The 20,944-nt window shown below is 37.9% G+C and overlaps 1 protein-coding gene across 1 annotated transcript in view; it reads left to right on the plus strand.

Annotated features, from left to right (window-relative positions):
- LOC125993628 (E3 SUMO-protein ligase PIAS2) overlaps positions 1-20,944 on the plus strand; it is a 269,499-nt gene that overhangs the window by 30,369 nt on the left and 218,186 nt on the right. The window contains exons 5-6 of the mRNA XM_068650121.1: positions 5,788-5,875; positions 5,958-6,008. Coding sequence (XP_068506222.1) covers positions 5,788-5,875; positions 5,958-6,008 — 139 coding nt within the window. The remainder of the gene's footprint in view (positions 1-5,787; positions 5,876-5,957; positions 6,009-20,944) is intronic.

A 20,944-nucleotide genomic window follows, 5' to 3' on the forward strand; every position in this document is an offset into this window, starting at 1 on the left:
AGCACGAAGAAGAAAAATAAAAAATAACAGTAAGAAAGAAAAGAGAAGAAAATAAGAGAAGAGATAAATGTAGCGACCATCTGGAGAAAAGTGGGTCGAAGATCGGCCAGGTTAACCGGCAGCTGAGGAGAAGTTATGATGATTTTATTTGATTTTATTAATTCATGATTGCAGTGGAGCCAAAAAAAAGGCCCGACTGAAGAAACAGCAGAACTTTACAATAACAACAAACAGTAAATTATTAAATATTTAAAAACATGCTTTTCAAGGCAGCGGAGAATGGAAAACGTTCTGGGCATAGAAAAGGTGTCAGTTTTGTTGTTTAAAATACTGTCTACATAATGTCTGCCTGCAGTCTGACTGCAGTATACAATGTGGAGTTTCTCAGCCTGTTGGTCTTGGCCCTAGGTTCAGGTTCAGTCAGCTTTTGTTGGTTCCTCAAACTCCTGGCAGTGGCACTGCCTCGTATCGGAGGTAACAGGTCATGCAGAGGGTGTTGCTGATCATGCATGTGATGCCAACTTCAAGATGATAGTGATAAATGAGTCTTCAAACAATTGCAAAGAGTGTAATGTACGGAGATGGAGAGCTCAAAAAGATCGACTAAAAATGCTCACAATCAGAGAAAAGCTTTCCGTGGTCCTCAGAGCGGCTGTTTTCAAGAGTTCGACAGGAGGGTGTGCACGTATGTGGACAGTGACGCTGAGCACAGCGAGGCCGAGGATATTTGCGAGGAGTAATGTGTTTACTAATACGAAATGTGCACTCTACATTAAATCCAAGCTAATATGCTTTAAAATTCCTTCCATTATGTCTACAATGCCGGCTGGCATCGGTATTGCTGATGTGTGCAAATGTTTATGTGAAGCCTCTTCAAGCTACCCTGGTCAAACATCTACTTTATATAGGTATTGCTGTATTGAAATCATGTTATACTAGTCAAATTTCTGTTCTTTCTTTTCAACTTTTTATTCAAACTTCCAGTTAATTTGTTACAGCTACATTCAAATGATGTTATACTGAACAAATCTGTTTTTTTTTTTCTCTTTATGGTATATGGTGGTATGTAGTTGCACTGTAAACATTTAAATTGTGTGCCTGGCAGTGATTCCTTCGTTGTAATCGAGACGGGACGAGATATGCATAATTGCTTCCTCCTGTTTCCCTTTTCGTCAAGTCATGTCAAACAAATGTGAAATAAATCTGTAATTAGTATATTGTTTATGTATTTGCCAAAATCAACAAATATAATCAGGTTATTTGTGTTATGAGGGATGGTGGGACCTCAGTAGATCGACACCCTATACCAGGGGTGGGCAAACTTTTTGACTTGCCAAATTAGGTTCTAAATTTTGACCGGGGGACCGAACCAGGAGCAGATGAATGTAGTGTTTGTGTGAAGTAATAGGAATGACATGTAAGGGTCATTGCATAAAAGGTTTTTACTTTTTGTAGGTAGTAAAGCATGGATAATCAAAATAAGCTTTTTGAAAACAAATGCATTTATTAAAAGCATTAAAAATATATTTTACCCAAAAACTACTATCAGCGATTCTCATTAAATACGACACTTATTATGAATAATATTTCCATCACTGCTGCGCCTGCAGGTCAGATTTATGAAAGATGTTTCTCTAATGAGGCGAAATCACATCAAACGGCAAACATTCTGACCAAATACATCATCTTGAAGAATTAGTGAAAGAATACGTACATCTAAGTACATCTGTTGGTCTCCCTTTTTTGCGAGTGCATCATGGTCTGGAGTAAAATTTGTTGTGGTAATTCTTAGGATAGAGCCGAGGTGTTGGTCCGTTAACCTAGATCTGTGACGGGCTTTGTTGACGTTCATGTGGCTGAACGTCTGCCTACACACGTAGGTGGAGCCAAATTGTCCAGTCTTTTTTAACATTCGGCACTCAGTGTCAACCTTTCATTTCCTTGGGACACTCATTTTAATGGAAGGATTCCAGGGGAAGGTTTGTGGGTGGCATTAGCGTAAAACTGTATCTGAAAGCTCAGCGCGCGAATAACGAGAATGCTGACGTTACAGCCCACACTCAAAATTCGGCATTGATGGAAATAGAGCGCGGAGTGCGCGGGGTCCATACTATTTAGTACGTACACGCAATTGTGAGGGAGTAAATGCGCGGGCTGGCGCTTTCCCATCTACTGGGTAAACATAGTACAGTGGCGCCTCGGTTTTCGAACGTCCCGGTTCTCAAACAAATCGGTATTCGAACAAAAAATTCGAGATTTTTTTGCTTCGGATGTCGGACGAAATTCGGTTGTCGAACCTCGCGAGATGAGCCGAGAGGACCCGCATGCCAACTGACTCCGTAATTACGTTCTCGTTACTCTGAGGATTGCATCAACTCTAATCATGCCTCCAAAGGAAGCAAGTGGGAGCAGTAAAGCCATCCTAAAACACAAAGACGATCCTAAAGCAAAGCGACACTGAGCGCCCGGCGCGCTGCAGTTGCGCGATCGGACCAAATTAAGCTCCCTGTACACTGAGGTCCACTTAAATTTGGGAAAGTACATCAGGACTTTAAAAATATTTTCTAAATTTCAGCGACGGCTCTGTCACAATAATGCGACCAGCGCGGTGCAGTTGCGCGGTTGGCGACGCGCTACGGTTGTGCGTTCGGCAGTGCGCTGCGGTTGCGCGATCAGACCAAATTGAGCAACCTGCGCACTGAGGTCCACTTTAAATTTTTAAAGTACATCAGGACTTTAAAAATATTTTCTAAATTTCAGCGACGGCTCTGTCACAATAATGCGACCGGCACGGTGCAGTTGCGCCGTCGGCGACGCGCTACGGTTGCGCGTTCGGCGGTGCGCTGCAGTTGCGCGATTGGACAAAAATGCGCAAATGAAAAAATGCTTAAAAAAGGCGTTTTTTTTTGGGGGGGGGGGCTTGGAACGGATTATTTTTTTTCCATTAATTGTAATGGTAAAATATGATTTGGAATGCTAACAATTCACTTCTCGAACAACCTTCTGGAACGGATTGTGTTCGAAAACCGAGGCTCCACTGTAATTGCAGAGAAAATGACCCAAAAAACGTTTAATAATAAAAAAAAAAATCTGATTTTGCGGGCCGGATTAAACGCCCCCATGGGCCGGATGTGGCCCGCGGGCCGTAGTTTGCCTATTCTGCCCTACACCACAGTGTGCATAATTATTAGGCAGCTTGATTTCCTCAGGCAAAATGGGGCAAAAAAGCAATTGAAGTGACTCTGAAAAGTCAAAAATTGTCTTTCAAAGGGATGCAGCATACTTGAAATTGCTAAAATATTGGGGGGTGACACAGAACAATCAAATGTTTCATTGCAAATAGTCAACAATGTCGCAAGAAAAGTGGGCACGTCATGGGAAATCGACTTGTTTTTCTTTTAAAATAATTTTCTGGTGTATTTGGAGTATCCAGGATTGTGGAAAAGTGTCATCTATCCCTCCAGGTGCGACAGAGATACTTTTATGATCTGTTTGGGGGGGCTATTTTTTACTCCGTTCAGATTTCTCCGTTTTCTATTACTGTAATTTTCGGACTAAAAGTCGCTCCGATATATAGGGCACATTAGCCATAAAATGCACAATAACGTGAAAAAAAACCATATATAAGTCGCACCGGAGTATAAGTCGCATTTTGGGGGAAATTTATTCTACAAAATCAAACACCAAGAACAGACATGAACGAGCAACAGGCTAAACGATACGGTATGCTAACGTGACATAAACACAAATGAAGAGCTGATAACGGGCCTGATGTAACATTGACAGTTATTCAAATAACTATAACATAAATAACACCTTTATCAAACCATCTGTGTCACTCCAAATCATTAAATCTATCGATTGTCCTTTGTCAACAATGCTGGGTGCGCGCCGGTGACTGTGGTTGCACTTCAAAATATTCCACAGGCCCATATAATTATGAACAACAATTTTATCAAACCATCTGTGTCACTCCAAGTCATTAAATCCCGTGACCGAACCCTTTGCCCTTAACACCGCCGCATATGCGCCGCAGTTGCAGATCAGATTAAAAAAGTTAAAGTTACAGTAATCCCATGCTACATTGCGGTTCGTTTATCGCTTTTTCACTACATTGCGGATTTTTAAATTTTGAAAATGTGTGTATAATTTCACATATAAGTTGCTCCTGAGTATAAGTCGCCCCCCCACCCAAACTATGAAAAATAACGCAATTTATAGTCCAAAAAATACGGTATAGGGCGCACTGGATTAAAAGGCGCTTAAAATAGAAGCTATACCGCAACAAACTGAGGTTGACCAGGGTTGCGGTATGCATCCACTTGCCAATAACCAATGAGCCCTCTGTAAACAATCGCGTTTCTCAAACTATCTCCTATAAAATGATCGGAACTGACTAAAGTTTGATCTAACACATTGGTACTGCTTACCCATGTTTCCCTTCCGTATCGATCCTTAAATTTACTTGAAACATTGACGGAGTAGCCTATTATGAAATGAAATAGCCTCGTGCGTATAGCAGCTAACATTATAGCATTAGCCACCCGCAAACTCCCATGAGCCTCAGCTCGCAGACTCCGATGAGCCTCAGCAAAGTGTCGTGGCAGCCCCCTGTAAACAATTGCGTTTCTCAAACGCTCTCCTATAAAATGATCGTAACTGACTAAAGTTTTATCTAACACATTGGTCCTGTTTACCTAAGTTTTCCTTCCATATCGATCTGTAAATTTACTCGAAACATTAACGGAGCAGCCTATTTTGAAATGAAATACCCTTGTGCGTATAGCAACTATCATTATAGCATTAGCCACCCACAAACTCCCATGAGCCTCAGCTCGCAGGCTCCTATGAGCCTCAGCAAAGTCTCGTGGCAGCCCCCTGTAAACAATCACGTTTCTCAAACTCTTTTCCATAAAAGACTGATTTAACACATTGGTGCTGCTTATTTATGATTCCGTTTGATATTGATCCGTAAACGTACTCAAACACTTTAACGGAACAGCCTATTTTGAAATGAAATAGCCTCGCAGGTACAACAGCTATTAAGTGACGCCTCCTGACCACGGTTGCCGTAATGCTGGGAAGCGACGCGACCTTGTAATTTACTAGTCGTACTAAAACATACTGAAACAATTTGGCAGAGCGCTGTGTACAACCAGTATGGATCAACAAATTCATCAATTGATCCATATATAAGGCGCTCTTCATTATAAGGTGCACTGTGTTTTTTTGAGTAAAATTTAAGTTTTTAAGTGCACCTAATAGTGCGGAAAATACGGTACATAAAAGTGTTTAAATATGAAATAAAAGTTCATAAAAATCCTTGTGTGGATATTGTAATAATGTATGTTCTCTACTTCGCGGATTTTCACCTATCGCGGGTGGGCGTGGAACCAATTAACTGCGATAAACTAGGGATTACTGGATAGATGTTTTCATTTTCATCTTTTTTTTATTTTCACTGTGCTTATGGCTGATAGCGTTGAGTCTCTCTCACAAATAGTAATTTCGTTTAATTTTGTTTTCACAAACATGGCTTTTGTCAACTTTGTATTTTAACATTCAGTTGTATTTTTGTTAAACTTGCAGTTGTCATAAAATACTTGAAATGTTGGTCAGTTTCCTTTTCTTATATGCTTTTTGCCAGGTGAGTTAAAATAGATCAGTCACAGTCGGTAGAGAAATGTGCCTAATATTAATTATTAATATTGTCCCCTCATATATGACTGATTGGTGGCTAAAATAACAGCCTCTGCATACAGTAAACACAGTGGAATTTGTTTTCAGGAGCAAGTACTTCACCAAGACATCATCAAGAGAAGTATTTTATCTTTGCCTTGACACCCCAGCAAGTTCGAGAAGTATGCATATCCAGGTGAATCTTTGGTAGAGAACTTACAAAACAAAATTCCGCTTGTAATGTATAAAGTTATATACTCAATTGTTTTGGTTTACAGGGATTTTCTTCCCGGTGGCAGAAGGGATTATATGGTTCAAATTCAGTTACGGTAAGGCTGTTTGGATTTTCAGCAGAGAAATCAAAGTAAAAACACACTCATACTTGACACAAACTAGGACTGGGAAAAAAATGTGACTTAAAAAATGATCAAACCTTTTTTGCGAGGAATTTTTGGGCTCCATTTATGCCAGCCACACAGACATTTACAGTCCACATTCTAGTCTACAGTTCATTGTAGCTTGCTACCTTTTCACAATCTATTAGCCCCCTTTTTGGTGGCATCAGGAAATGCTTTGTAAGTCCAATTTTGGCTCATGTTTGCACATTTACAGGGGTCAAACTTTTGCACCCTGCGTGTCCAAAGTCCGGTTCGCGGGCCAAATTTGGCCCCCGGTCAGATTTCATACAGCCCGCAGTTTCGGTCTTATAATGTATTATTTATGGAAAAGGTGAAGACTTTCACACTATTGTTATTGCTGTCCTTTATTATTATTATTATTATTAGTGTGAGGGTGAAGAGCTTCACACTATTGTTATTGCTGTCCTTTATTGTGTGAAGGCGATGGCCTTCACACATATGTTATTCTACACCATTCTCTATTATTGTGTGAAGGCCATCGCCTTCACACATATGTTATTCTACACCATTCTCTATTATTATTGTGTGAAGGCGATGGCCTTCACACATATGTTATTCTACACCATTCTCTATTATTATTATTGTGTGAAGGCGATGGCCTTCACACATATGTTATTCTACACCATTCTCTATTATTATTGTGTGAAGGCGATGGCCTTCACACATATGTTATTCTACACCATTCTCTATTATTGTGTGAAGGCGATGGCCTTCACACATATGTTATTCTACACCATTCTCTATTATTGTGTGAAGGCGATGGCCTTCACACATATGTTATTCTACACCATTCTCTATTAATATTATTATTGTGTGAAGGCGATGGCCTTCACACATATGTTATTCTACACCATTCTCTATTACTAGAAAATGCAATTTCTGGAGAAATTGCGTGTGAAGGCGAAGACTTTGAATCACTTCTTGGGGAATGATGGCGAATGATGTTGAAATGAGTTGAATTTCTTGAGAAGTGTGGAAAATAGAAGTGTAATACTAAATTTTGGAGAATTTGGTTGAATCTCAAATTTGAAAGTTTGGGATTTTTGGTAAGTGGGAGGTTGTGGAATAGGTAGGCAAAAGATGAACAGTTGAAAGTTGGAACAGGTTGAAACGGTTAAAAAATGTAGAAGTTAGAGCAAATCTTGAATCCCCATAGAGAATGAATGGGAATTAAAAGAAAAAGCAATTGCGCCAAAATTTTTTGAAATTTGGAACAAAAGGAAGAAAACGGCTTCAGGAGGTTCACTTTTGGGGTTAAAATGTTGAAATGGGTTCAATCGGACAAAAAATGCAAAAGTTAGCGACTAATGTAGCTATTTAGGGCAGTTAATGTTGAAATAAGGTCGCTTCCGGGGTGATTTGGGTCACTTCCGGTCTATTTGGGTCACTTCCGGTTTCATTAGAGGCACTTCCGGTCTAGCAGAGGTCACTTCCTGTTTATTTGGGGTCACTTCCGGTTTAAAAAGGTCACTTCCGGTTTAAAAAGGTCACTTCCGGTTTGATTTGGGGTCACTTCCGGTTTACCTGGGGTCACTTCCGGTTCATTTGGAGTCACTTCCGGTTTGATTTGGGTCACTTCTGGTCTATTTGGGTCACTTCCGGTTTGAATAGAGGCACTTCCGGTCTAGCTGAGGTCACTTCCGGTTTATTTGGGGTCACTTCCGGTTTAAAAAGGTCACTTCCGGTTTAAAAAGGTCACTTCCGGTTTGATTTGGGGTCACTTCCGGTTTACCTGGGGTCACTTCCGGTTCATTTGGGGTCACTTCCGGTTTGATTTGGGTCACTTCCGGTCTATTTGAGTCACTTCCGGTTTGAATAGAGGCACTTCCGGTCTAGCTGAGGTCACTTCCGGTTTATTTGGGGTCACTTCCGGTTTAAAAAGGTCACTTCCGGTTTAAAAAGGTCACTTCCGGTTTGATTTGGGGTCACTTCCGGTTTACTTGAGGTCACTTCCGGTTCATTTGGGGTCACTTCCGGTTTGATTTGGGTCACTTCCGGTCTATTTGGGTCACTTCCGGTTTGATTAGAGGCACTTCCGGTCTAGCTGAGGTCACTTCCGGTTTATTTGGGGTCACTTCCGGTTTAAAAAGGTCACTTCCGGTTTAAAAAGGTCACTTCCGGTTTGATTTGGGGTCACTTCCGGTTTACCTAAGGTCACTTCCTGTTTACCTAAGGTCACTTCCGGTTCGATTTGGGGCACTTCCGGTTCATTCTAGGGTCATTGGGAGCACTTCAGGGTCAATCCAAGATGGCCGCCACTCTGGAAGTGGGGGTCAAGGGTTGAATTGTGGAAGTGGGGGTGAAGGGGGTGAATATTGTAAGCATAAGGTGAACAAAGTGAATAAAGTTGGAATGGGTTGAATCGGTTGAAAAATGTAGAAATTAGAAGGGAAAAACTAAATTTTTGGAAAATTTGGTGTCAATTTCAAAATTGAAAATTTGGAAATTTTGCTAAGTGGGAAGGTGTGGAATAGGTAGGCAAAAGATGAACAGTTGAAAGTTGGAACGAGTTGAATCGGTGGAAAAATGTAGAAATTAGAAGTGAAAAACTAAATTTTGTGAAATTTTGCAAAGTTTTGTGCAAATTTTAAAAGTGAAAACGTGAAATTTTTGAATTTGGCAAGTTTGGGAATGTCCCCAATGTGATTTGAATGTGTTGAATTAAGTGAATTTAAAACTGGAGCAACGTAAATGTGAAATGTTGAATCTGCCATTAAGAATGAATGGGGAAGAATTTGCCGGAATTTTGTGAATTTTGCGAAAACGGAAAATTTTTCGAACGAAAAAAATGTAAGCACCCGTGTCATGAATATTTGGAATCAGTGAAAAGTGGAATGGAGTGAATCGGTTGAAGTATGTGAAAGTAGTTAACGGACAAAAAAGTGAGCGGAATAAGTAGAATAATAATAATAACTAGAATTTGCAATTCCTGAAGAAATTGCGTGTGAAGGTGAAGAGGTTGAATAAATACTTGGGGAATGTTGCAGAATGATGTTGAAAAGAGTTGAATCGGTTGAAAAATGTAGAAATTACAAGGGAAAAAGGAAATTTGGGAAAATTGGGTGTGAATTTCAAAATTGAAAATTTGGAATTTTGGGTAAGTGGGAAGTTGTGGAATAGGTAGGAAAATGATGAACAGTTGAAAGGTGGAATGGGTTGAATAAGTTGAAAATGTAGAAATTAGAGTAGAAAAACAAAATTGTAGAGAATTTTTGGTAAGTGGGAAGTTGTGGAATAGGAAGGCAAAAGAGGAACAGTTGAAAGTTGGAACGAGTTGAATCGGTTAAAAAATGTAGAAGTTAGAGCAAATCTTGAATCCTAATAGAGAATGAATGGGAATTAAAAGAAAAAAAAATTGCACCAAAAGTTTCTGAAATTTGGAACAAAAGGAAAGAAACGGCTTCAGGAGGTTCACTTTTGGGGTTAAAATGTTGAAATGGGTTTAATCGCGCAAAATTTGCAAAAGTTAGCGCAAATGTAGGTAATTAGGGCACTTAATGTTGAAATATGGTCATTTCCGGTTTGATTTGGGTCACTTCCGGTTTGATTAGAGGCACTTCCGGTCTAGCTCAGGTCACTTCCGGTTTATTTGGGGTCACTTCCGGTTTAAAAAGGTCACTTCCGGTTGAAAAAGGTCACTTCCGGTTTGATTTGGGGTCACTTCCGGTTTGATTTGGGGTCACTTCCGGTTTACCTGAGGTCACTTCCGGTTCATTTGGGGTCAATTCCGGTTTGATTTGGGGCACTTCCAGTTCATTCCGGGTTCATTGGGGCACTTCAGGGTCAATCCAAGATGGCCGCCACTCTGGAAGTGGGGGTCAAGGGTTGAATTGTGGAAGTGGGGGTGAAGGGGGTGAATATGGTAAGCATAAGGTGAACAAAGTGAATAAAGTTGGAATGGGTTGAATCGGTTGAAAAATGTAGAAATTAGAAGGGAAAAAACTAAATTTTGGGAAAATTTGGTGTGAATTTCAAAATTGAAAATTTGGAAATTTTGCTAAGTGGGAAGGTGTGGAATAGGTAGGCAAAAGATGAACAGTTGAAAGTTGGAACGAGTTGAATCGGTGGAAAAATGTAGAAACTAGAAGTGAAAAACTAAATTTTGTGAAATTTTGCAAAATTTTGTGCAAATTTTAAAAGTGAAAACGTGAAATTTTTGAATTTGGCAAGTTTGGGAATGTCCCCAATGTGATTTGAATGTGTTGAAATAAGTGAATTTCAAACTGGAACAACAAAAATGTGAAATGTTGAATCTGCCATTAAGAATGAATGGGGAAAAAAATGCCACAAAATCGTGAATTTTGTGAAAACGGAAAATTTTTCGAACAAAAAAAATGTAAGCAGCCGTGTCATGAATATTTGGAATAAGTGAAAAGTGGAACGGAGTGAATCGGTTGAAGTATGTGGAAGGAGTTAAGCGTCAAAAAAGTGAGCGGAATAAGTAGAATAATAATAATAATAATAATAATAATAATAATAAAGGACAGCAATAACAATAGTGTGAAGGTCTTCACCTTCACACTAATAACTAGAATTTGCAATTCCTGAAGAAATTGCGTGTGAAGGTGAAGAGGTTGAATAAATACTTGGGGAATGTTGCAGAATGATGTTGAAAAGAGTTGAATCGGTTGAAAAATGTAGAAATTACAAGGGAAAAAGGAAATTTGGGAAAATTCGGTGTGAATTTCAAAATTGAAAATTTGGAATTTTGGGTAAGTGGGAAGTTGTGGAATAGGTAGGAAAATGATGAACAGTTGAAAGGTGGAATGGGTTGAATAAGTTGAAAATGTAGAAATTAGAGTAGAAAAACAAAATTGTTGAGAATTTTTGGTAAGTGGGAAGTTGTGGAATAGGAAGGCAAAAGAGGAACAGTTGAAAGTTGGAACGAGTTGAATCGGTTAAAAAATGTAGAAGTTAGAGCAAATCTTGAATCCTAATAGAGAATGAATGGGAATTAAAAGAAAAAAAAATTGCACCAAAAGTTTCTGAAATTTGGAACAAAAGGAAAAAAACGGCTTCAGGAGGTTCACTTTTGAGGTTAAAATGTTGAAATGGGTTTAATCGGGCAAAATTTGCAAAAGTTAGCGCAAATGTAGGTATTTAGGGCACTTAATGTTGAAATATGGTCACTTCCGGTTTGATTTGGGTCACTTCTGGTTTGATTAGAGGCACTTCCGGTGTAGCTGAGGTCACTTCCGGTTTATTTGGGGTCACTTCCGGTTTAAAAAGGTCAGTTCCGGTTGAAAAAGGTCACTTCCGGTTTGATTTGGGGTCACTTCCGGTTTGATTTGGGGTCACTTCCGGTTTACCTGAGGTCACTTCCGGTTCATTTGGGGTCAATTCCGGTTTGATTTGGGGCACTTCCAGTTCATTCTGCGTACATTGGGGCACTTCAGGGTCAATCCAAGATGGCCGCCACTCTGGAAGTGGGGGTCAAGGGTTGAATTGTGGAAGTGGGGGTGAAGGGGGTGACTATGGTAAGCATAAGGTGAACAAAGTGAATAAAGTTGGAATGGGTTGAATCGGTCGAAAAATATAGAAATTAGAAGGGAAAAACTAAATTTTTGGAAAATTTGGTGTGAATTTCAAAATTGAAAATTTGGAAATTTTGCTAAGTGGGAAGGTGTGGAATAGGTAGGCAAAAGATGAACAGTTGAAAGTTGGAACGAGTTGAATCGGTGGAAAAATTTAGAAATTAGAAGTGAAAAACTAAATTTTGTGAAATTTTGCAAAATTTTGTGCAAATTTTAAAAGTGAAAACGTGAAATTTTCTAATTTGGCAAGTTTGGGAATGTCCCCAATGTGATTTGAATGTGTTGAATTAAGTGAATTTCAAACTGGAGCAACGTAAATGTGAAATGTTGAATCTGCCATTAAGAATGAATGGGGAAGAATTTGCCGGAATTTTGTGAATTTTGCGAAAACGGAAAATTTTTTGAACGAAAAAAATGTAAGCACCCGTGTCATGAATATTTGGAATCAGTGAAAAGTGGAATGGAGTGAATCGGTTGAAGTATGTGGAAGTAGTTAACGGACAAAAAAGTGAGCGGAATAAGTAGAATAATAATAATAATAACTAGAATTTGCAATTCCTGAAGAAATTGCGTGTGAAGGTGAAGAGGTAGAATAAATACTTGGGGAATGTTGCAGAATGATGTTGAAAAGAGTTGAATCGGTTGAAAAATGTAGAAATTACAAGGGAAAAAGGAAATTTGGGAAAATTGGGTGTGAATTACAAAATTGAAAATTTGGAATTTTGGGTAAGTGGGAAGTTGTGGAATAGGTAGGAAAATGATGAACAGTTGAAAGGTCGAATGGGTTGAATAAGTTGAAAAATGTAGAAATTAGATTAGAAAAACAAAATTGTAGAGAATTTTTGGTAAGTGGGTAGTTGTGGAATAGGAAGGCAAAAGAAGAACAGTTCAAAGTTGGAACAAGTTGAATCGGTTAAAAAATGTAGAAGAGCAAATCTTGAATCCTAATAGAGAATGAATGGGAATTAAAAGAAAAAAAATTGCACCAAAATTTTTTGAAATTTGGAACAAAAGGAAAAAAAACAGCTTTAGGAGGTTCACTTTTGGGGTTAAAATGTTGAAATGGGTTTAATCGGGCAAAATTTGCAAAAGTTAGCGCAAATGTAGGTATTTAGGGCACTTAATGTTGAAATATGGTCACTTCCGGTTTGATTTGGGTCACTTCCGGTCTATTTGGGTCACTTCCGGTTTGATTAGAGGCACTTCCGGTCTACCTGAGGTCACTTCCGGTTTATTTGGGGTCACTTCCGGTTTTAAACGGTCACTTCCGGTTTTAAACGGTCACTTCCGGTTTGATTTGGGGTCACTTCCGGTTTACCTGAGGTCACTTCCGGTTCATTCGGGGTCAATTCCGGTTTGATTTGGGGCACTTCCGGTTCATTCCGAGTTCATTGGGGCACTTCAGGGTCAATCCAAGATGGCCGCCACTCTGGAAGTGGGGGTCAAGGGTTGAATTGTGGAAGTGGGGGTGAAGGGGGTGAATATGGTAAGCATAAGGTGAACAAAGTGAATAAAGTTGGAATGGGTTGAATCGGTTGAAAAATGTAGAAATTAGAAGGGAAAAACTAAATTTTTGGAAAATTTGGTGTGAATTTCAAAATTGAAAATTTGGAAATTTTGCTAAGTGGGAAGGTGTGGAATAGGTAGGCAAAAGATGAACAGTTGAAAGTTGGAACGAGTTGAATCGGTGGAAAAATGTAGAAATTAGAAGTGAAAAACTGAATTTAGCGAAATTTTGCAAAATTTTGTGCAAATTTTAAAAGTGAAAACGTGAAATTTTTGAATTTGGCAAGTTTGGGAATGTCCCCAATGTGATTTGAATGTGTTGAAATAAGTGAATTTCAAACTGGAACAACAAAAATGTGAAATGTTGAATCTGCCATTAAGAATGAATGGGGAAAAAATTGCCATAAAATCGTGAATTTTGTGAAAACGGAAAATTTTTTGAACGAAAAAAATGTAAGCACCTATGTCATGAATATTTGGAATAAGTGAAAAGTGGAACGGAGTCAATCGGTTGAAGTATGTGGAAGTAGTTAACGGACAAAAAAGTGAGCGGAATAAGTAGAAAAATAATAATAACTAGAATTTGCAATTCCTGAAGAAATTGCGTGTGAAGGTGAAGAGGTTGAATAAATACTTGGGGAATGTTGCAGAATGATGTTGAAAAGAGTTGAATCGGTTGAAAAATGTAGAAATTACAAGGGAAAAAGGAAATTTGGGAAAATTGGGTGTGAATTTCAAAATTGAAAATTTGGAATTTTGGGTAAGTGGGAAGTTGTGGAATAGGGAGGAAAATGATGAACAGTTGAAAGGTGGAATGGTTGAATAAGTTGAAAATGTAGAAATTAGAGTAGAAAAACAAAATTGTAGAGAATTTTTGGTAAGTGGGAAGTTGTGGAATAGGAAGGCAAAAGAGGAACAGTTGAAAGTTGGAACGAGTTGAATCGGTTAAAAAATGTAGAAGTTAGAGCAAATCTTGAATCCTAATAGAGAATAAATGGGAATTAAAAGAAAAAAAAATTGCACCAAAAGTTTCTGAAATTTGGAACAAAAGGAAAGAAACGGCTTCAGGAGGTTCACTTTTGGGGTTAAAATGTTGAAATGGGTTTAATCGGGCAAAATTTGCAAAAGTTAGCGCAAATGTAGGTATTTAGGGCACTTAATGTTGAAATATGGTCATTTCCGGTTTGATTTGGGTCACTTCCGGTTTGATTAGAGGCACTTCCGCTCCAGCTGAGGTCACTTCCGGTTTATTTGGGGTCACTTCCGGTTGAAAAAGGTCACTTCCGGTTGAAAAAGGTCACTTCCGGTTTGATTTGGGGTCACTTCCGGTTTGATTTGGGGTCACTTCCGGTTTACCTGAGGTCACTTCCGGTTCATTTTGGGTCAATTCCGGTTTGATTTGGAGCACTTCCGGTTCATTCCGAGTTCATTGGGGCACTTCAGGGTCAATCCAAGATGGCCGCCACTCCGGAAGTGGGGGTCAAGGGTTGAATTGTGGAAGTGGGGGTGAAGGGGGTGAATATGGTAAGCATAAGGTGAACAAAGTGAATAAAGTTGGAATGGGTTGAATCGGTTGAAAAATGTAGAAATTAGAAGGGAAAAACTAAATTTTTGGAAAATTTGGTGTGAATTTCAAAATTGAAAATTTGGACATTTTGGTAAGTGGGAAGGTGTGGAATAGGTAGGCAAAAGATGAACAGTTGAAAGTTGGAACGAGTTGAATCGGTGGAAAAATGTAGAAATTAGAAGTGAAAAACTAAATTTTGTGAAATTTTGCAAAGTTTTGTGCAAATTTTAAAAGTGAAAACGTGAAATTTTCTAATTTGGCAAGTTTGGGAATGTCCCCAATGTGATTTGAATGTGTTGAATTAAGTGAATTTCAAACTGGAGCAACGTAAATGTGAAATGTTGAATCTGCCATTAAGAATGAATGGGGAAGAATTTGCCGGAATTTTGCGAAAACGGAAAATTTTTTGAACGAAAAAAATGTAAGCACCCGTGTCATGAATATTTGGAATCAGTGAAAAGTGGAATGGAGTGAATCGGTTGAAGTATGTGGAAGTAGTTAACGGACAAAAAAGTGAGCGGAATAAGTAGAATAATAATAATAACTAGAAATTGCAATTCCTGAAGAAATTGCGTGTGAAGGTGAAGAGGTTGAATAAATACTTGGGGAATGCTGCAGAATGATGTTGAAAAGAGTTGAATCGGTTGACAAATGTAGAAATTACAAGGAAAAAAGGAAATTTGGGAAAATTGTGTGTGAATTTCAAAATTGAAAATTTGGAATTTTGGGTAAGTGTGGAGTTGTGGAATAGGTAGGAAAATGATGAACAGTTGAAAGGTGGAATGGCTTAAATAAGTTGAAAAATGTAGAAATTAGAGTAGAAAAACAAAATTGCAGAGAATTTTTGGTAAGTGGGAAGTTGTGGAATAGGAAGGCAAAAGAGGAACAGTTGAAAGTTGGAACGAGTTGAATCGGTTAAAAAATGTAGAAGTTAGAGCAAATCTTGAATCCTAATAGAGAATGAATGGGAATTAAAAGAAAAAAAATTGCACCAAAATTTTTTGAAATTTGGGACAAAAGGTAAAAAAGGCTTCAGGAGGTTCACTTTTGGGGTTAAAATGTTGAAACGGGTTTAATCGGGCAAAATTTGCGAAAGTTAGTGCAAATGTATGTATTTAGGGCACTTAATGTAGAAATATGGTCACTTCCGTTTTGATTTGGGTCACTTCCGGTCTATTTGGGTCACTTCCGGTTTGATAAGAGGCACTTCCTGTCTAGCTGAGGTCACTTCCGGTTTAAAAAGGTCACTTCTGGTTTAAAAAGGTCACTTCCGGTTTGATTTGGGGTCACTTCCGGTTTGATTTGGGGTCACTTCCGGTTTACCTAAGGTCACTTCTGGTTTACCTAAGGTCACTTCCGGTTTGATTTGAGATACTTCTGGTTCATTCTGGGTTCATTGGGGGCACTTCAAGGTCAATCCAAGATGGTCGCCACACTGGAAGTGGGGGTCAAGGGGGTGAATATGGTAAGCATAAGGTGAACAAAGTGAATAAAGTTGGAATGGGTTGAATCGGTTGAAAAATGTAGAAATTAGAAGGGAAAAACTAAATTTTTGGAAAATTTGGTGTGAATTTCAAAATTGAAAATTTGGAAATTTTGGTAAGTGGGAAGGTGTGGAATAGGTAGGCAAAAGATGGACAGTTGAAAGTTGGAACGAGTTGAATCGGTGGAAAAATGTAGAAATTAGAAGTGAAAAACTAAATTTTGTGAAATTTTGCAAAATTTTGTGCAAATTTTAAAAGTGAAAACGTGAAATTTTTGAATTTGGCAAGTTTGGGAATGTCCCCAATGTGATTTGAATGTGTTGAATTAAGTGAATTTCAAACTGGAGCAACGTAAATGTGAAATGTTGAATCTGCCATTAAGAATGAATGGGGAAGAATTTGCCGGAATTTTGTGAATTTTGCGAAAACGGAAAATTTTTTGAACGAAAAAAATGTAAGCACCCGTGTCATGAATATTTGGAATCAGTGAAAAGTGGAATGGAGTGAATCGGTTAAAGTATGTGAAAGTAGTTAACGGACAAAAAAGTGAGCGGAATAAGTAGAATAATAATAATAACTAGAATTTGCAATTCCTGAAGAAATTGCGTGTGAAGGTGAAGAGGTTGAATAAATACTTGGGGAATGTTGCAGAATGATGTTGAAAAGAGTTGAATCGGTTGAAAAATGTAGAAATTACAAGGGAAAAAGGAAATTTGGGAAAATTGGGTGTGAATTGAAAATTTGGAATTTTGGGTAAGTGGGAAGTTGTGGAATAGGTAGGAAAATGATGAACAGTTGAAAGGTGGAATGGGTTGAATAAGTTGAAAATGTAGAAATTAGAGTAGAAAAACAAAATTGTAGAGAATTTTTGGTAAGTGGGAAGTTGTGGAATAGGAAGGCAAAAAAGGAACAGTTGAAAGTTGGAACGGTTAAAAAATGTAGAAGTTAGAGCAAATCTTGAATCCTAATAGAGAATGAATGGGAATTAAAAGAAAAAAAAATTGCACCAAAATTTTTTGAAATTTGGAACAAAAGGAAAAAAACAGCTTTAGGAGGTTCACTTTTGGGGTTAAAATGTTGAAATGGGTTTAATCGGGCAAAATTTGCAAAAGTTAGCGCAAATGTAGGTATTTAGGGCACTTAAAGTTGAAATATGGTCACTTCCGGTTTGATTTGGGTCACTTCCGGTCTATTTGGGTCACTTCCGGTTTGATTAGAGGCACTTCCGGTCTAGCTGAGGTCACTTCCGGTTTATTTTGGGTCACTTCCGGTTTAAAAAGGTCACTTCCGGTTTGATTTGGGGTCACTTCCGGTTTGATTTGGGGTCACTTCCGGTTTACCTGAGGTCACTTCCGGTTCATTTGGGGTCAATTCCGGTTTGATTTGGGGCACTTCCAGTTCATTCCGGGTTCATTGGGGCACTTCAGGGTCAATCCAAGATGGCCGCCACTCTGGAAGTGGGGGTCAAGGGTTGAATTGTGGAAGTGGGGGTGAAGGGGGTGAATATGGTAAGCATAAGGTGAACAAAGTGAATAAAGTTGGAATGGGTTGAATCGGTTGAAAAATGTAGAAATTAGAAGGGAAAAAACTAAATTTTGGGAAAATTTGGTGTGAATTTCAAAATTGAAAATTTGGAAATTTTGCTAAGTGGGAAGGTGTGGAATAGGTAGGCAAAAGATGAACAGTTGAAAGTTGGAACGAGTTGAATCGGTGGAAAAATGTAGAAACTAGAAGTGAAAAACTAAATTTTGTGAAATTTTGCAAAATTTTGTGCAAATTTTAAAAGTGAAAACGTGAAATTTTTGAATTTGGCAAGTTTGGGAATGTCCCCAATGTGATTTGAATGTGTTGAAATAAGTGAATTTCAAACTGGAACAACAAAAATGTGAAATGTTGAATCTGCCATTAAGAATGAATGGGGAAAAAAATGCCACAAAATCGTGAATTTTGTGAAAACGGAAAATTTTTCGAACAAAAAAAATGTAAGCAGCCGTGTCATGAATATTTGGAATAAGTGAAAAGTGGAACGGAGTGAATCGGTTGAAGTATGTGGAAGGAGTTAAGCGTCAAAAAAGTGAGCGGAATAAGTAGAATAATAATAATAATAATAATAACTAGAATTTGCAATTCCTGAAGAAATTGCGTGTGAAGGTGAAGAGGTTGAATAAATACTTGGGGAATGTTGCAGAATGATGTTGAAAAGAGTTGAATCGGTTGAAAAATGTAGAAATTACAAGGGAAAAAGGAAATTTGGGAAAATTGGGTGTGAATTTCAAAATTGAAAATTTGGAATTTTGGGTAAGTGGGAAGTTGTGGAATAGGTAGGAAAATGATGAACAGTTGAAAGGTGGAATGGGTTGAATAAGTTGAAAATGTAGAAATTAGAGTAGAAAAACAAAATTGTAGAGAATTTTTGGTAAGTGGGAAGTTGTGGAATAGGAAGGCAAAAGAGGAACAGTTGAAAGTTGGAACGAGTTGAATCGGTTAAAAAATGTAGAAGTTAGAGCAAATCTTGAATCCTAATAGAGAATGAATGGGAATTAAAAGAAAAAAAAATTGCACCAAAAGTTTCTGAAATTTGGAACAAAAGGAAAGAAACGGCTTCAGGAGGTTCACTTTTGGGGTTAAAATGTTGAAATGGGTTTAATCGGGCAAAATTTGCAAAAGTTAGCGCAAATGTAGGTATTTTGGGCACTTAATGTTGAAATATGGTCACTTCCGGTTTGATTTGGGTAACTTCCGGTCTATTTGGGTCACTTCCGGTTTGATTAGAGGCACTTCCGGTCCAGCTGAGGTCACTTCCGGTTTATTTGGGGTCACTTCCGGTTTAAAAAGGTCACTTCCGGTTTGATTTGGGGTCACTTCCGGTTTGATTTGGGGTCACTTCCGGTTTACCTGAGGTCACTTCCGGTTCATTTGGGGTCAATTCCGGTTTGATTTGGGGCACTTCCAGTTCATTCCGGGTTCATTGGGGCACTTCAGGGTCAATCCAAGATGGCCGCCACTCTGGAAGTGGGGGTCAAGGGTTGAATTGTGGAAGTGGGGGTGAAGGGGGTGAATATGGTAAGCATAAGGTGAACAAAGTGAATAAAGTTGGAATGGGTTGAATCGGTTGAAAAATGTAGAAATTAGAAGGGAAAAACTAAATTTTGGGAAAATTTGGTGTGAATTTCAAAATTGAAAATTTGGAAATTTTGCTAAGTGGGAAGGTGTGGAATAGGTAGGCAAAAGATGAACAGTTGAAAGTTGGAACGAGTTGAATCGGTGGAAAAATGTAGAAACTAGAAGTGAAAAACTAAATTTTGTGAAATTTTGCAAAATTTTGTGCAAATTTTAAAAGTGAAAACGTGAAATTTTTGAATTTGGCAAGTTTGGGAATGTCCCCAATGTGATTTGAATGTGTTGAAATAAGTGAATTTCAAACTGGAACAACAAAAATGTGAAATGTTGAATCTGCCATTAAGAATGAATGGGGAAAAAAATGCCACAAAATCGTGAATTTTGTGAAAACGGAAAATTTTTCGAACAAAAAAAATGTAAGCAGCCGTGTCATGAATATTTGGAATAAGTGAAAAGTGGAACGGAGTGAATCGGTTGAAGTATGTGGAAGGAGTTAAGCGTCAAAAAAGTGAGCGGAATAAGAAGAATAATAATAATAATAATAATAAAGGACAGCAATAACAATAGTGTGAAGGTCTTCACCTTCACACTAATAATAATAATAAAGGACAGCAATAACAATAGTGTGAAGGTCTTCACCTTCACACTAATAATAATAATAAAGGACAGCAATAACAATAGTGTGAAGGTCTTCACCTTCACACTAATAATAATAATAATAATAAAGGACAGCAATAACAATAGTGTGAAGGTCTTCACCTTCACACTAATAAAGGACAGCAATAACAATAGTGTGAAGGTCTTCACCTTCACACTAATAATAATAATAATAAAGGACAGCAATAACAATAGTGTGAAGGTCTTCACCTTCACACTAATAATAAAGGACAGCAATAACAATAGTGTGAAGGTCTTCACCTTCACACTAATAAAGGACAGCAATAACAATAGTGTGAAGGTCTTCACCTTCACACTAATAATAATAAAGGACAGCAATAACAATAGTGTGAAGGTCTTCACCTTCACACTAATAATAATAAAGGACAGCAATAACAATAGTGTGAAGGTCTTCACCTTCACACTAATAATAATAATAAAGTAGAATAACAATGTGTGAAGGCCTTCGCCTTCACACAATAATAATAATAATAAAGTAGAATAACAATGTGTGAAGGCCTTCGCCTTCACACAACTAGAATTGCAATTTCTGGAGAAATTGCGTGTGAAGGCGAAGACCTTCGCACTATTGTTATTCTACTTTTTTCGAAATGAAAGAAAGGAAAAATGAAAAAGGGAAATAAATGATGAATAAAATAAATGGGAAAATGATGAGAGTTACAAATGATAAATGTTAATAATAAGCGGGAAGAATAAAAAGGAAATTAAATTATTATAAAATAAATGGGAAAATGACAAAAGTTACAAATGATAAACGTTAAAAATGATAATCGGGAAGAATATAAAGGGAATTAAATTATTATAAAATAAATGGGAAAATGACAAAAGTTACAAATGATAAATGATAAAAATGATAAGCGGGAAGAATATAAAGGAAATAAAATTATTTACACAATAAATGTTCATCATTTTCCTACCTATTCCACAACTTCCCACTTACCCAAAATTCCAAATTTT

This window comes from Syngnathus scovelli, chromosome 3 (genome assembly GCF_024217435.2).
Source record: "Syngnathus scovelli strain Florida chromosome 3, RoL_Ssco_1.2, whole genome shotgun sequence".
In the NCBI taxonomy this organism is placed as follows: Eukaryota; Metazoa; Chordata; class Actinopteri; order Syngnathiformes; family Syngnathidae; genus Syngnathus; species Syngnathus scovelli.